Source organism: Nicotiana sylvestris, chromosome 3 (genome assembly GCF_000393655.2).
Source record: "Nicotiana sylvestris chromosome 3, ASM39365v2, whole genome shotgun sequence".
Taxonomy (NCBI): domain Eukaryota; kingdom Viridiplantae; phylum Streptophyta; class Magnoliopsida; order Solanales; family Solanaceae; genus Nicotiana; species Nicotiana sylvestris.
Genome location: NC_091059.1, coordinates 105,966,476 through 105,979,345, shown reverse-complemented (window position 1 = coordinate 105,979,345; position 12,870 = coordinate 105,966,476). Strand labels below are relative to the sequence as shown.

At 42.8% G+C, this 12,870-nt stretch overlaps 1 protein-coding gene across 1 annotated transcript; it reads left to right on the top strand.

Annotated features, from left to right (window-relative positions):
• Positions 1 to 348: 348 nt before the first annotated feature.
• On the top strand, positions 349 to 1,771 carry LOC104224444 (uncharacterized). Its single transcript, XM_009776096.2, has 3 exons — positions 349 to 762; positions 976 to 1,039; positions 1,484 to 1,771. Exons 1-3 carry the CDS (start codon positions 463 to 465, stop codon positions 1,651 to 1,653), a joined length of 534 nt encoding a protein of 177 aa, XP_009774398.1. The 5' UTR covers positions 349 to 462; the 3' UTR covers positions 1,654 to 1,771.
• The last annotated feature ends 11,099 nt before the right edge of the window (positions 1,772 to 12,870 follow it).

The following is a 12,870-nucleotide window of genomic DNA, read 5'->3' as shown; positions in this document are numbered from 1 at the left end:
CGTTATACCTGGCCATGTCAGCTTTTACAGTATAGCGCCACAATACCTGACGCTATACCTTAACGGTGCCGCTACTGTTAGTATATAGCGCCAGGTATTATGGCGCTATATATAAAAAGGTCATTTTTTTTACCACCTATTTGTGTAGTTTGAGTCCAAAAAAACAACATTTTGGTTTCGGATTCCATGTAAGGGGCCCAGAGCTGCTTTGTGTGCGAGGATAGTAAGTAGTACTTATTATTATTGGGAAAGATTGCAAAATTTGATGTTAATTTTAGTTGTGAGCCAAAAGCCACGTCATCTGTTATCAACCACCAGTTATCACTGGCCCTGCATTTTTTGTTCTTTAGTCTAAAAATAACTATGCCACAAACAAATTTCTCCCATAGATGATAGACCAATATAAAGCTGCAGCTTGGAAGTGAATTTAGTCACTAGTAATTAAACCTCAATTCAGAAACAATGGGACTGAGAGCTATTCCCTTTACAGCTTCTCAAAATGGTATTATGCCAAACTATTTGGGTGGTTCAGATCAATATTTCCCTAGTACTATTCTTCCTAGCTCAAAACTTGTATTCGCAGTTTCAGCAAAGGCAAAGAAAGAGGATACAGAAGAACCCAAGGAAAAAAAGAAGCAATCTTTGTTTTCAAGTGTAACAGAAGCTCTCGATTTTTCTCAGGTTAGATCAGCTAAAGACGCCGAGCTTATCGATGAAGCTAGAGAAGCTACTCAATCTGGCGAGAGGATGTCCAGAGAACAGGTATTAATCATTTGCCAATAACTTAGATAACTACACAAAACGTGAATTGGTAACCTGAAAAACAAAATATGTTATCTGCTACACAATATGTTAAACTATATTGATAGTATTTTAAAAAAAAAATATTTACGCTGTCGGTGTGTATAAGTTACGTCTATTTTTTATTACATGTACTTGTTTACTTATGAAGACCTATTAATGGCCTTTCTATAGTATGGAGCTCTGAGAAGGAAGATCGGCGGGACATACAAAGATTTCTTCAAGTCCTACGTTGAAGGTAATTAATTATAACTGATCAATATAACTTCTACTACATTAAAATGTAATTAATATGTGGCTTAGTTGAAGGTAATTAATTATAGCTAATCATTTTTAACTTTTGCTCCCTCCATTCACTTTTACTTGGCAGGTATATTAAAATTGGATTTTTATTTTCACTCGTCACTTTACGCATATCAAGAAAAGTTTAAAAAAAAATTTGTTATACCCACAGTATTTATTACTCATTTCAACTAATTTTCTCAAAGCCAATAAAATATGCATCAATTAATATGAATATCGTGGTAAATTATGTACTTCATTTATTATTTCTTAAATATCATGAAAAATCAAAACGCGTCAAGTAGAAGTGAACGGAGGGAGTATATTACAAAGAATGTAATTAATGTGTGGCTTAATTAGCACGCAATTGATCGTTTCAAATTGTTTTTCATTGAAACAGTAAAAGGGGAATATGTGGAGGAGGGATGGGTAGACAAGACGTGCAAGGTTTGCAAGAAGGATACGAGAGGAGAAGCACGGCAAGTGGACAATTTTGGAAGATATGCACACGTGGCTTGCCTTGAGAAGTCCAAATCTGGAAATTTTTTCACCAACCTCTTCTCAAGATGAATTCTATCGAGGACCACTTAGTACTAATTAATTCATATTTTATTTTTGTTTGTATCTTTGTGTTCATGGATACCTTTTATAAACTCGTAAAAGTACAAAAACTTTTTTTTGGTCGAAATTTCCAATATCATTATTACAGCATTCTCTTTGGCCATTTTGTACTTCTTTCTCTTCGGATGTTGAAGAAAATGAAACTAGAAAGCAAATTAGGAGTCATCCTGATGAGTGTCAGTGGTCTAAGCCTGTTACTCCGAAAGCCATGCTTGAGGGTGTACTAAGTTAGGTTGATTCGGAGTTTTTAATTATCAAATTAAATTAATGGTGTCGAATTTTTAAATTTTGTTTAACCTAAAAACGGATAATAATTAAATTTATACGTGGTTTTAAGGACACGTGATTTTACTTGGCACAAACTGAAAAAATACGTAAATTGATATTAAAATTAACTATAAATAAAAATAAAAGCAAACCAAAGGAAATGTATAGTTTTGGTCCTCGAGCTAGGTCGCCCTCGTACCAAACGAATATTCCACTGGTAAATATGAACAAAGTAATGGAGTATTGAAAGCTTAAGAGAAAAGTAGTGTATTGCTTCGTATTGCGTGAAAATGATGCTTTTTACAAATGATCAGATCCCCTTTATATAGTAGGGGAGTCCTACCCTTGATAAAATTCTAAATACAATAAGAAATCCCATGATTAGCTAATTAATCGACCTTTTCTTGATACGTACCGAGATTTCAACCGCGATCCTCGTCCGATCGCGGATATTTCGTCTTTCCGTTATTTGGTTCGGTAAGCTTCCCTCGATCTTGCTCAATCTCTATCCTTCATGGTCTCGATCTTGGCTGATCTCGATCTCGATCTTGGCTGATCTCGATCTCGATCGGTCTCAGGGTCGTGAGTTCGGCAATCTATCTTCGCATTATGGTCCGATATAAAATGAGGTCAAGCCTTGGCCTGCCATGTTCCAGTCTCGATTAGTCATACAAAAAAGGCAAGCCCGATTTTGACTGTATACAGATAGTCCTCTCGTTTCTCGGAGAGAAGATGACGAGAAACGATATGAACTTTTTCAATCCTGACTCGACGGGCCATGACGTCAGCGACGAACCCGGCTATGACATCAACGACAAGTGGATACTGAAACGTCTCGTTGGTTCGGGTACTGAGGCATTAAATGCCTGTCAGTTGTTGTCGGCCACCACCGATTCTGAACCGTCGATAACTACCTATAAAACCCAAGCCTTTCCTCATTCAAACTTTTACGTTCTACCCACTCTAGCTTTTTCTTCGATAAATCTCTTTGCTTAGCAATTTTCATACCCAAATTTCTTGAACCCTAATCAAATAGCGTATCATCCCAATTCTCTTTTCTCTTGTTCATCAATGGCTAAAACTTCCAAAATTGTGCCACAAAAGGAGGCTGTTTCTTCATCACGACCTGTCGGCAATGAGGCTCCGGCGGAACCCCACCCTGAGGATTTTGTTCTGACGGGGTGCCCAACCAACGCTGAATTTAAGCTCGAAAAAACTCCCGCAGTGCTGGGCTGATGTGAACCGATCTCGAGGTATATATGTACCATTACCAAAGACATTCTCAAAAAGGTAAAGGAGGCGTGTCACTGGGTGAACAAGGACGTAGTAGTTCGTACTCCTGAGGAATCGATCACCACATACGTGGAGGGGTATCTAAGTGTTTACACTTACCCCTTCACGATGGATCCCTTAGACCCCATCATCGTTGCCTTTTACAAGAGGTACGACGTCACCCTCGACCAAATCCACCCTTCATTCTGGAGAATAGTCATTCTCCTTCGCTTCTTCACAAGAAAAATTGAGGGATGTCCCTTCACCCCCGATCACCTCATGCGCCTCTACAGTCTCCGGCTCTATCGAGGGATTGATTAAGCTTGTCCATCGGGCCAATAGAGCCCCGTTCTCCAATATAGACGAGTCTCGGGATCGAGGCTGGATAGGCTGATTTGTCCGAATAAAGATTTCAGACCTGATCCCCGCTGAAGATATGTCGTTCCCTAAGAAGTGGAACATGAAACGTAAGTACACTTCACCTTGAATGTTTAATTTGTTGTTTTACTTCCTATTTCCTTTGCTCATGTATGTTTTGGTGTTGCAGCTGTGGCCCAGATGCCGGAACCAATTCTGGAACTTAAGCAATGGGTCGAAAGCCTAGTGTCACAGAGACCCTACTCCAAACGTGCCTGGATGGAGTTGTCGAAGGGCCAATGGGAGGCCCGTAATCATGGTAGGTTTCTTCCCTGGAATAGCTATTGCCTACGCTTCTTCTCGAAATTACTCATCCTTTTTCTTTTTGTAGGTCTTGTAAAGGATGTTACAATGAGACTGCCATCTGGTGATGAAGAAGTCTTTCCCCAACCATCTGCTCTGAAGCAGGCCCAAGAGAAGAAGAGGAAAGAGGCTCCGAGTTGCCCGAGCCTGGAGAAGAAAAGCCCGGCAAAGAGATCTCGCAGGTCGAGGGGATGCCGTTACTATGCCTTCGAACTCAATCCACCGATTAAGGGATGAGTCCGAAGAAGAGCAGGAAGAAGACAACTCCTAGGTGGTGGCCCGTGCTCGGGTTGGTGCTTTGACACAAAAGCCCTCCGAACTGGAGGAAGTTGATGATGGAGCTTCGGCCGAAGTTCCGGAGCCAGAAAAGGTCGAGGCCGCTCCGTCCCAAACTGAGATGATCGAGGGAGGAACCAGAGACGAGGCTTCTCGAATAGCTGAAGATGTCTTGAGGGCAGAGTGATTGATATCTCTGAGTCCCCTCAATTTTTGGACGCCACGATCCACGAGGCTGCTAACTTGGTAGGTCGCTCTTGGGAGGGTCCTTAGGGGTCGCTCGAAGCTTTAGTAGATGTCACCGGTCTTGGTGACTTACCGGTGCCGAAGAAGACACCATCACTGGACGTCAGTGGGTCTTCATCGAGCCCAAAACTAGTGGACCTATTCCCGACCCCTAGTCTTAACCCTGATCGTAGGCGTACCATAGTTCTTACTGTTCCGAAGGATGCCCGAGTCTTCTCCCCCCCCCCCTCATGGGGATCGCTAGCTACTTGAGATGCTTGGTGACTGAAGAGGACCAAGCCGCAATGGATGCGGTGGGAGCCGCTTGCCTGTTCAACGAGGCCCAGCATGCTCTGAATCGGGTAACTTCGAGGGCCATTCCATTATCTTTTTTAAATTTTGAGTTGTAGATAACTCTAATATTTTCTCTCTTACTTGTAGGCTTCGGTATTGCACCACGAGGCATTCCTTCAAATCCGGGAGGAGCGCAAGGCTGAGGTTCAGGACCTCACTGAGAAAAGCGATACCTACAAGCTTCTCATTGAGAAGCTTCTGGAAAATTTGGTAATGGCTCGAGATGAGCATGCTGAGATGGCCGAGCAGGTATTCCCAGTGCTTCACGATAGTGAAGATGAGTTGGAGATAACAACTAACGATCTGATTTTGCAGGTCCGTTAGAGACTCGAACGGATCAAGGACCTTCAGATACAAATAGATGACATACGAGCTAAAGTTGAAAAGTTTAAGGGGTGTATGGGCATCTTAGCTTCAAAAAAGGAGGCCATCCAAGCAAAGCTGGAGTCGCCCGAGTCTCAGCCTCGAGCTGCAAGGGAGAAAGCCTCGGCGCAGGCCACGAAAATCGAGGAGCTCCAGTCCCAATTAGATTTGGTTCTCTCCGATAAGGAGAATTTGGCCAACGAACTCGAGATGGCCAAATCTTAGGTGGCCATGGCCAACACTAAAGCTGATGCTGAAGTGGCCCAATTTAAGGTTGACGTCGAGGCCATCCAAGTGAAGTCCAAGAGTATGGTGAATTATGCGAAATGGAAAGCTCGAAGGGAAGCCCTCGAGGAGGTTTAGGCTCAAGGTTTCGATATTGTGGCCGAACTCGAGACTGCCAAAGTAGAGGAGACCAAATCCTGGAAGCTGACCTTTCCTGAGGAAGACTCCGAGAGCCTAAGCGGATTCGAAAATGGGGAAGATCCAGAGAATGGAGATGTTGCCTCCGACGAAGACTAGGCTACTCAGGCCTTTGTATTTTTGCTTTCTTTTGTATCTTTTTAGAGGCCATTTTGGCTGTTGTAAATTTTGTATTTGGACGTATATATATAAGTCTTTCTACCCTTTTCGACTCTCAAACTTTTCCTTTGTTTTATTGCTTGTATTCACAAAGGTCAGAGTGTCTTAGCACGAAACATCTTAAGTTGTATATGTTTGAACAAATCATGCCTTCACATTTTTTTAGTTTTGGGGCACTTTGGATTCAGTGTCATCATTAACTTTCTCCCGAAATAAGTAATTTCAAAATATAGTTTTGCCGAGGGTTAGCCTTTAGAACTGGTTATGTAAATTTTGAAGGCCTATTTTTGTTACGATTTCCGGACGTCTCCGAGCCGTGCTAATATGGCCGTGGCCTTTTAATTTTGGGTGTAGCCTAGTGGGCTTCCTTCCCCTAATTATCCAAGCTTGCCTAAGATAACAGTCCCCAAGTGGGTATGATTGTGGCCTTTAACATTCGGGGGTTGCCTGATAGGTCTTGCATCCCCGATATTTTAATAGCTTGATCTATTTCTAAGTTGGTTTCCGAACGACAGTCCCCGAGTGAGGGAGTGACCATCCGAACTTTGATTATAATCAGCCCTTGAGCCCATTTTCTTAAAAGATCGAAAGTACGGGATTGTAAAGTGGAAATTTTTCCAAGACATAAGATAGTTGCAAGGAAGTACTTCTCTTTATTCTCGTCAAAAATAGTCACACATGCGTACATGTTTTATGTCAGGGCTCGAGCAATCTACGTGGGCATGGTTCGTTTTGATCGTTTGGCCCTTATAGTAAATCTTACCTATCAAGACCCTTCCATTTCGAAATAATTTCCTTGCTAGAACAATTCGATATCCGAGTGTAATCCCCCCAGTATTCGAGGTTGATTGTAGAGAAATCTAGGATACTGTAAATACAATCTTTGATACCGATTTGTGAACGGCCTTTGATTCTAAGTTATCACGATCCACTGTTGCCTCGTTAAAAACCTCGTCGGAAAACCCATTTGGGACAAAACCGGTCTAAGGAAAAAAGAGTACAACGCGTGCTTTCAGACCTAAAGACTTCATGCCGATAAATCCATTGTTGTTTCTTATTGACCACCTGCAAGTGTTAGTTTAAAGCAAAAGGAAATATAAAAGGGACGTACCTTAGCAGTAATATCGTTTTAGGTGATGTAGGTTCCAATTGCTCGGTAGTTGTTCTCCATTCATCGTTCCGAGCTTGTAGGATTATTTTTCAATGACTTCGAGAATCTAGTATGGTCCTTCCCAGTTCGGCCCCAATTTCCCTTCATTCGAATTTCGGGTGTCGAGGGTTATTTTCCTTAGTACCAAGTCCCCGACACTGAAATATCGAAGATTGGCTCTTCGATTGTAGTATCTCTCGATCCGTTGTTTTTGGGCGACCAATCGGAAGAGGACGCCTTCACGTCTTTCATCTAATAATTCTAGGCTCATATTCATAGCCTCGTTATTCGACTCTTCATTCGTATATCAGAACCTAATGCTTGGTTCTTCGACCTCGACCGGTATCAGAGCTTCGGCATCATAAACTAATGAGAATGGGGTAGCCCCAATACTAGACTCCGATGTTGTACAGTATGCCCAAAGAACCTCAGGTAGAAATTCCTTCCACTTTCCTTTTGCGTCAGTTAGCCTCTTCTTAAGGTTCTGGATGATGGTTTTGTTGGTCGATTCGGCTTGTTCATTTCCGTTAGGATAATAAGGTGTTGATAGGATTCTTTTGATCTTGTGATCTTCGAGAAATTTAGTCACCTTGCTGCTGATGAACTGCTTTCCATTGTCGCATACAATTTTGGAAGACATCCCGAATCGACACATGATGTGATTCCAAATAAAGTCGATGATTTCCTTATCCCTGAATTTCTCGAAAGCCTGTGCTTCAACCCACTTAGAGAAATAATCAGTAAATTGATCTTTACTTGGGGCCCATGGAATAGGGCCAACAATGTCCATTCCCCACTTCATGAATAGCCATGGGGACAAGACCGAATGAAGTAGTTCCCCCGGTTGATAAATCATCGGTGCATGTCTTTGGCACTTGTCGCATTTTTGAACAAACTTTTTTGCATATTTCTCCATGTCGACCTAGTAGTATCCAGCTTTGATTACTTTGTGGACCAATAATTCGGCACCGGAATGATTTTCGCAAGTGACCTCGTGGACTTCCCTTAGAACATATTCAGTATCTCCTGGTCCCAAACATATTGCTAATGGACCATCCTTTTGAACAAGGTCCCATCTTCAGACTAGGTGAATCGTGCTGCCTTTGTGTGCAGGGCTCTCGATTCTTTTGAGTCCGAGGAAAGTTTTTCATTCTTCAAATACTCTATATATTAGTTTCTCCAATCCCAGGTCAAACTTGTGGAGTTTATATTGGCGTGGCCTTCCTCGACCACTGACCTCATGAGTTGTACGACAGCCCCCCAAATTAAATTCATTGTTTTCGACCGATGATCCTAGGTTTGTGTGGGCATCGACTTCGCTATTCTTATCTCAATGCACATATTGCAAAATCCATTCCTTGAATCGGTGTAGAGTTACTTATAGCTAGTGCAAGTATCTTTGCATTCGATCCTCTCGAACTTCAAAGGTTCTGTTAGCTTGATTCACAACGAGGAGAGAGTCACATTTGGCTTCGATCACCTCAGCTCCCAAGCCTTTGGCTAGTTCGAGACCTTCAACCATAGCCTCATATTCGACCTCGTTGTTAGTCAATTTTACAGTTCTAATAGATTGTCTAACCACGTTACCTGTGGGTGGTTTTAGCACGATGCCGAGTCTGGACCCCTTTGCGTTCAAAGCACCATCCGTAAAGAGGGTACAGATTCCCGAAGATGTACCCGAGTTGACTAATATTTCCTTTTCAACCTCGGGTACTAAGGTCGGCGTGAAGTTAGCCACAAAGTCTGCCGAGATTTGAGACTTGATGGCTATTCGGGGTCGATACTCAATATCGTACCCGCTCATTTCTACAGCCCATTTTGCCAATCGTCCCGAAAGCTCGAGATTATGCAAAATATTTCGAAGAGGATAAGTCATTACAACACATATGGGATGACATTGAAAGTATGGTTTTAGCTTCTTAGAGGCGCTTATCAAAGCGAGAGCTAATTTTTCTAGATGGGGATACCTAGTTTAGGCCTCACCTAAGGTCCGACTAACATAATAGATAAGGAATTGCGTACCTTGTTCTTCTCGGACCAGGACTTCACTTACCGTTATCTCTGATACTGCCAGATACAAGTAAAGCTTTTCATCTACCCTCGACGTGTGAAGCAGAAGCAGGCTCGATAAGTATCGTTTAAGCTCCTCCAAGGCCTATTGGCATTATGAAGTCCATGCGAAGTTATTCTTCTTCTTCAGTAACGAAAAGAATCGATGACTCTTAACGGAGGACCTCGAGATGAATCACCCCAGGGCGGCTATGCGCCCCGTTAACCTTTGTATGGCCTTTACGTTGTCCACTACCGGGATGTCCTCAATAGCTTTGATTTTGTTGGGGTTGATCTTGATTCCTCGATTGGATACTATGAAGCCGAGAAATTTGCCATAGCCGACCCCGAACGCGCATTTTTCTGGGTTGAGCTTCATGTTGTATTTCTTCAGTATACTGAAAGTTTCCTGCAAATGCTTCAAATGGTCCTTTGCTCATAGGAACTTAACTAGCATGTCATCAATATAAACTTCCATAGATTTCCCTATTTGTTCTTCGAACATTCGGTCTACTAGGCGTTGATAGGTTGCACCAACATTTTTTAATCCGAATGGCATTACATTATAGCAGTAGGTACCATACTTAGTGATGAACAAGGTCTTTTCCTGGTCTTTCGGGATCATCTGTATTTGGTTGTACCTGGAATAGGTGTCGATAAAACTGAGGATTTCATGGCCGGCCGTAGCATCGATCATGTGATCGATATTGGGAAAAGGAAAATAATCCTTGGGGCATGCTTTATTTAGGTCTTTTTAATCTACACATATTCTAAGTTTGTTTCCCTTCTTAGGGACTATTACTACGTTCGATAACCATTCGGGATATTTTACTTCTCGCTAACCATTCAGGATATTTTACTTCCCGGATGGACCCTATTTTGAGAAGTTTGGTTACCTCGTCTTTAATGAAAGTGTGTTTGACCTCGGACTGGGGTCTTCTTTTTTGCTTCATCGGATGGAACTTCGGGTCCAGGCTTAGTTTATGGGTGGTGATTTCTGGTGGGATCCCTGTCATATCGAGATGGGACCAAGCAAAGCAATCCATGTTAGGTTTAAGGAATTGAATAAGTCTTCCCCTAAGCTCGGGGGCTTTCCCCGTGCCCAGGTATACCTTTCGTTCGGGCTGATGTTAGGTCAGTATGATTTGTTCCATCTCTTCGACTGTTGACTAAGTGGCGTCGGAAACATCAGGGACTATGAAAGATTGAGGAACCCCATAGTCATCTTCCTCGTCAATCCCCTGCTTCTCTGATTGGGTCGAGGCTGGTGTCTGTGGTTGCTATTTGACCTTTTGTTTTCCCTTTGAAATTGACCCTTTTATTGATGAGAGTGCCAATATCGGTATCACTTTGTCGACGACAAACATTTCCTTGGCAGTTGGTTGCTCCCTGTAAACTATTTTGACTCCCTCTAGGTCGGGAACTTTAGAACCTAGTGAAGGGTCGAGGGCACTGCCCTCATGTTGTGGATCCACGACCTCCCGAATATGGCATTATACCTCATATCACCCTCGATCACATGGAACTTCATCTATTGGATGGTCCCAACCATGTTCACTATCAAAGTTATCTCGCCTTTGGTGGTTTCACATGCGATGTTGAAGTTATTTAGCACTCGAGCCACGAGCACAACCTGATCTAGTAGGCCGAGCTGTTCTACGACCCTCGATCGAATGATATTGGCCGAGCTACCTGGATCAATTAAAACACGTTTAACTTTAGTCTTATTTATAAGTACAGATATTACCAGTGCATCATTATGGGGTTGTACGATCATTTTTCATCCTCGTCATTGAAAGAAAAGGTTCCTTCTGGTATGTAATCCCGAGTTTGCTTCTCCCTTGTGATCGACATCTTGGTGCATTTTAGTACTGGTCCTTGAGGTATATCGACCCCTCCAACAATCATGTGAATCACGTGTAGTAGCTCTTCTTGCTCGTTTTGTCTATTTGAATCTCTATTTTTGAAGTGATTCTTGGCCCGATCGCTTAAGAATTCTCGAAGGTGCCCGTCGTTGAACAACCGGGCTACTTCCTCTCTTAGCTGCATGCAATCTTCTGTTCTTTGACCATGGGTGCCATGATACTTGCACATCTGGTTGGGATTTCTCTGGGCTGGATCGGTCTGCAGAGGTCGAGGCCATCTAGTATCTTTGATACACTCGATCTAATACGATGGTGGATGCATCAGCATTGAGATTATATTTTGATAGTCGCGGTGCTTCTTTGGGCCCGACATCCCTGTCGAAACCATTCTTGCTCATGAGCCCCCAAGAGCTCTAACCACGATTGTTTCTCCTTTCACCTCGAATAGGGTTGCGCCCAGGCCCGTTGCCTCTTCGATCTTAATTGTATGGCTCGTAGCGATCCCTATTCAATCATGGATCTCGGTCGATGTCCCTATTAACTCTATCAATGGGCCTGATAGGATAAATGGATGCGGAAGGATTCCCCAACTGATCGTATTTGACCCTAATCTTTGATTGGTACCGATTATGCACATTAGCCCAGGTAACAGCTGGATATTCGATCAAGTTCTGCTTTAGTTGATGTGAAGTCACCGAGCTTCGTACATTTAGTCCTTGGGTGAGGCCTAAACGACCCAATCATCGGAGACCGGTGGTAGATCCATATGTTCCATTTGGAATCGAGACACAAAATCTCTGAGCATATCGTTATCTTTCTGCCTTACCTTGAAGAGGTCCGACTTCCTAGTCTCGACCTTTATAGCTCTAGCGTGTGCTTTAACGAAGGAATCTGCAAGCATGGCAAAAGAATCGATGGAGTTGGGTGGAAAGTTATAGTACCATATCATCGCTCCCTTCGACAGGGTCTCCCCGAATTTCTTCAACAATACGGACTCGATCTCATCGTCCTCCAGATCATTCCCCTTAATCGCGTATGTGTAAGAAGTGACATGCTCATTGGGGTCGGTTATTCCATTATACTTAGGAATTTCTGGCATGCAGAACTTCTTGGGAATTGGTTTGGGGCCGCGCTCGGGGGAAAAGGTTTTTGAACGAACTTTTTTGAATCCAAACCCTTCAAAATTGGTGGTGCCCCGGAATTTGATCAACCCTAGAATTATAGGTTTCCACTTTCCTGTCATTTGCTTCAATTTGTTTCTCCCCCGATTCAACTCTTTTTGTTAGTTCCTCGAGCATCTTTATGATTGCGGGATCGGTCCCTGATTCATTTCCATTTGATCTCTTTAACACTGATTCGGCCCTACGAACAACTTCTTGTGATGGCTCGGGCTCGATCCTACTCGGTGCATGGTTTTGGTTTTGGAGTTGTGCTATTGCAGCTTGTTAAGCTTGCAACATTTCGAATATCACTCGAAGGTTGATACCGCCTTTTTCACCGCCTTGTGCGTTCTGAACGACTGATCGAACGTCTCTGCAGACGCTACTCTTAGGATCAATGGCCAAATTTGCATTAATGGCAACATGGGAACTGACATCGATTAGGTCTACAGCCGGGAGTCCATCGAGGTTAACTTGAGGCACTTCATTCCCTGGGGTGGCTATGTTGTCGTTTTCGTCATGGAGACCAAGGCCATTGTCTGTGTGTGGGTGTTGCTTGAGAGTTGGACATGCTGATCCTGGAATCAAAGACACTTACAAGAACAAGTATAAAATTGTGTGTATCACAAAAGTTAGTACCAGACAATCACTATTATCCTTATCCCCACGGTAGGCGCAAAACTATTTACCCTAAAAATGGATAACAATTAAAGGAAATGTATAGCCTTGGACCTCGAGCTAGGTCGCCCTCGAACTAAACGAATATTCCACTAGAAAAATATGAACAAAGTAACAGAGTATTGAAAGATTAAGAGAAAGGTAGTATATTGCTTTATATTGCGTGAATATGATGCATTTTATAAATGATCAGATCCCCTTTATA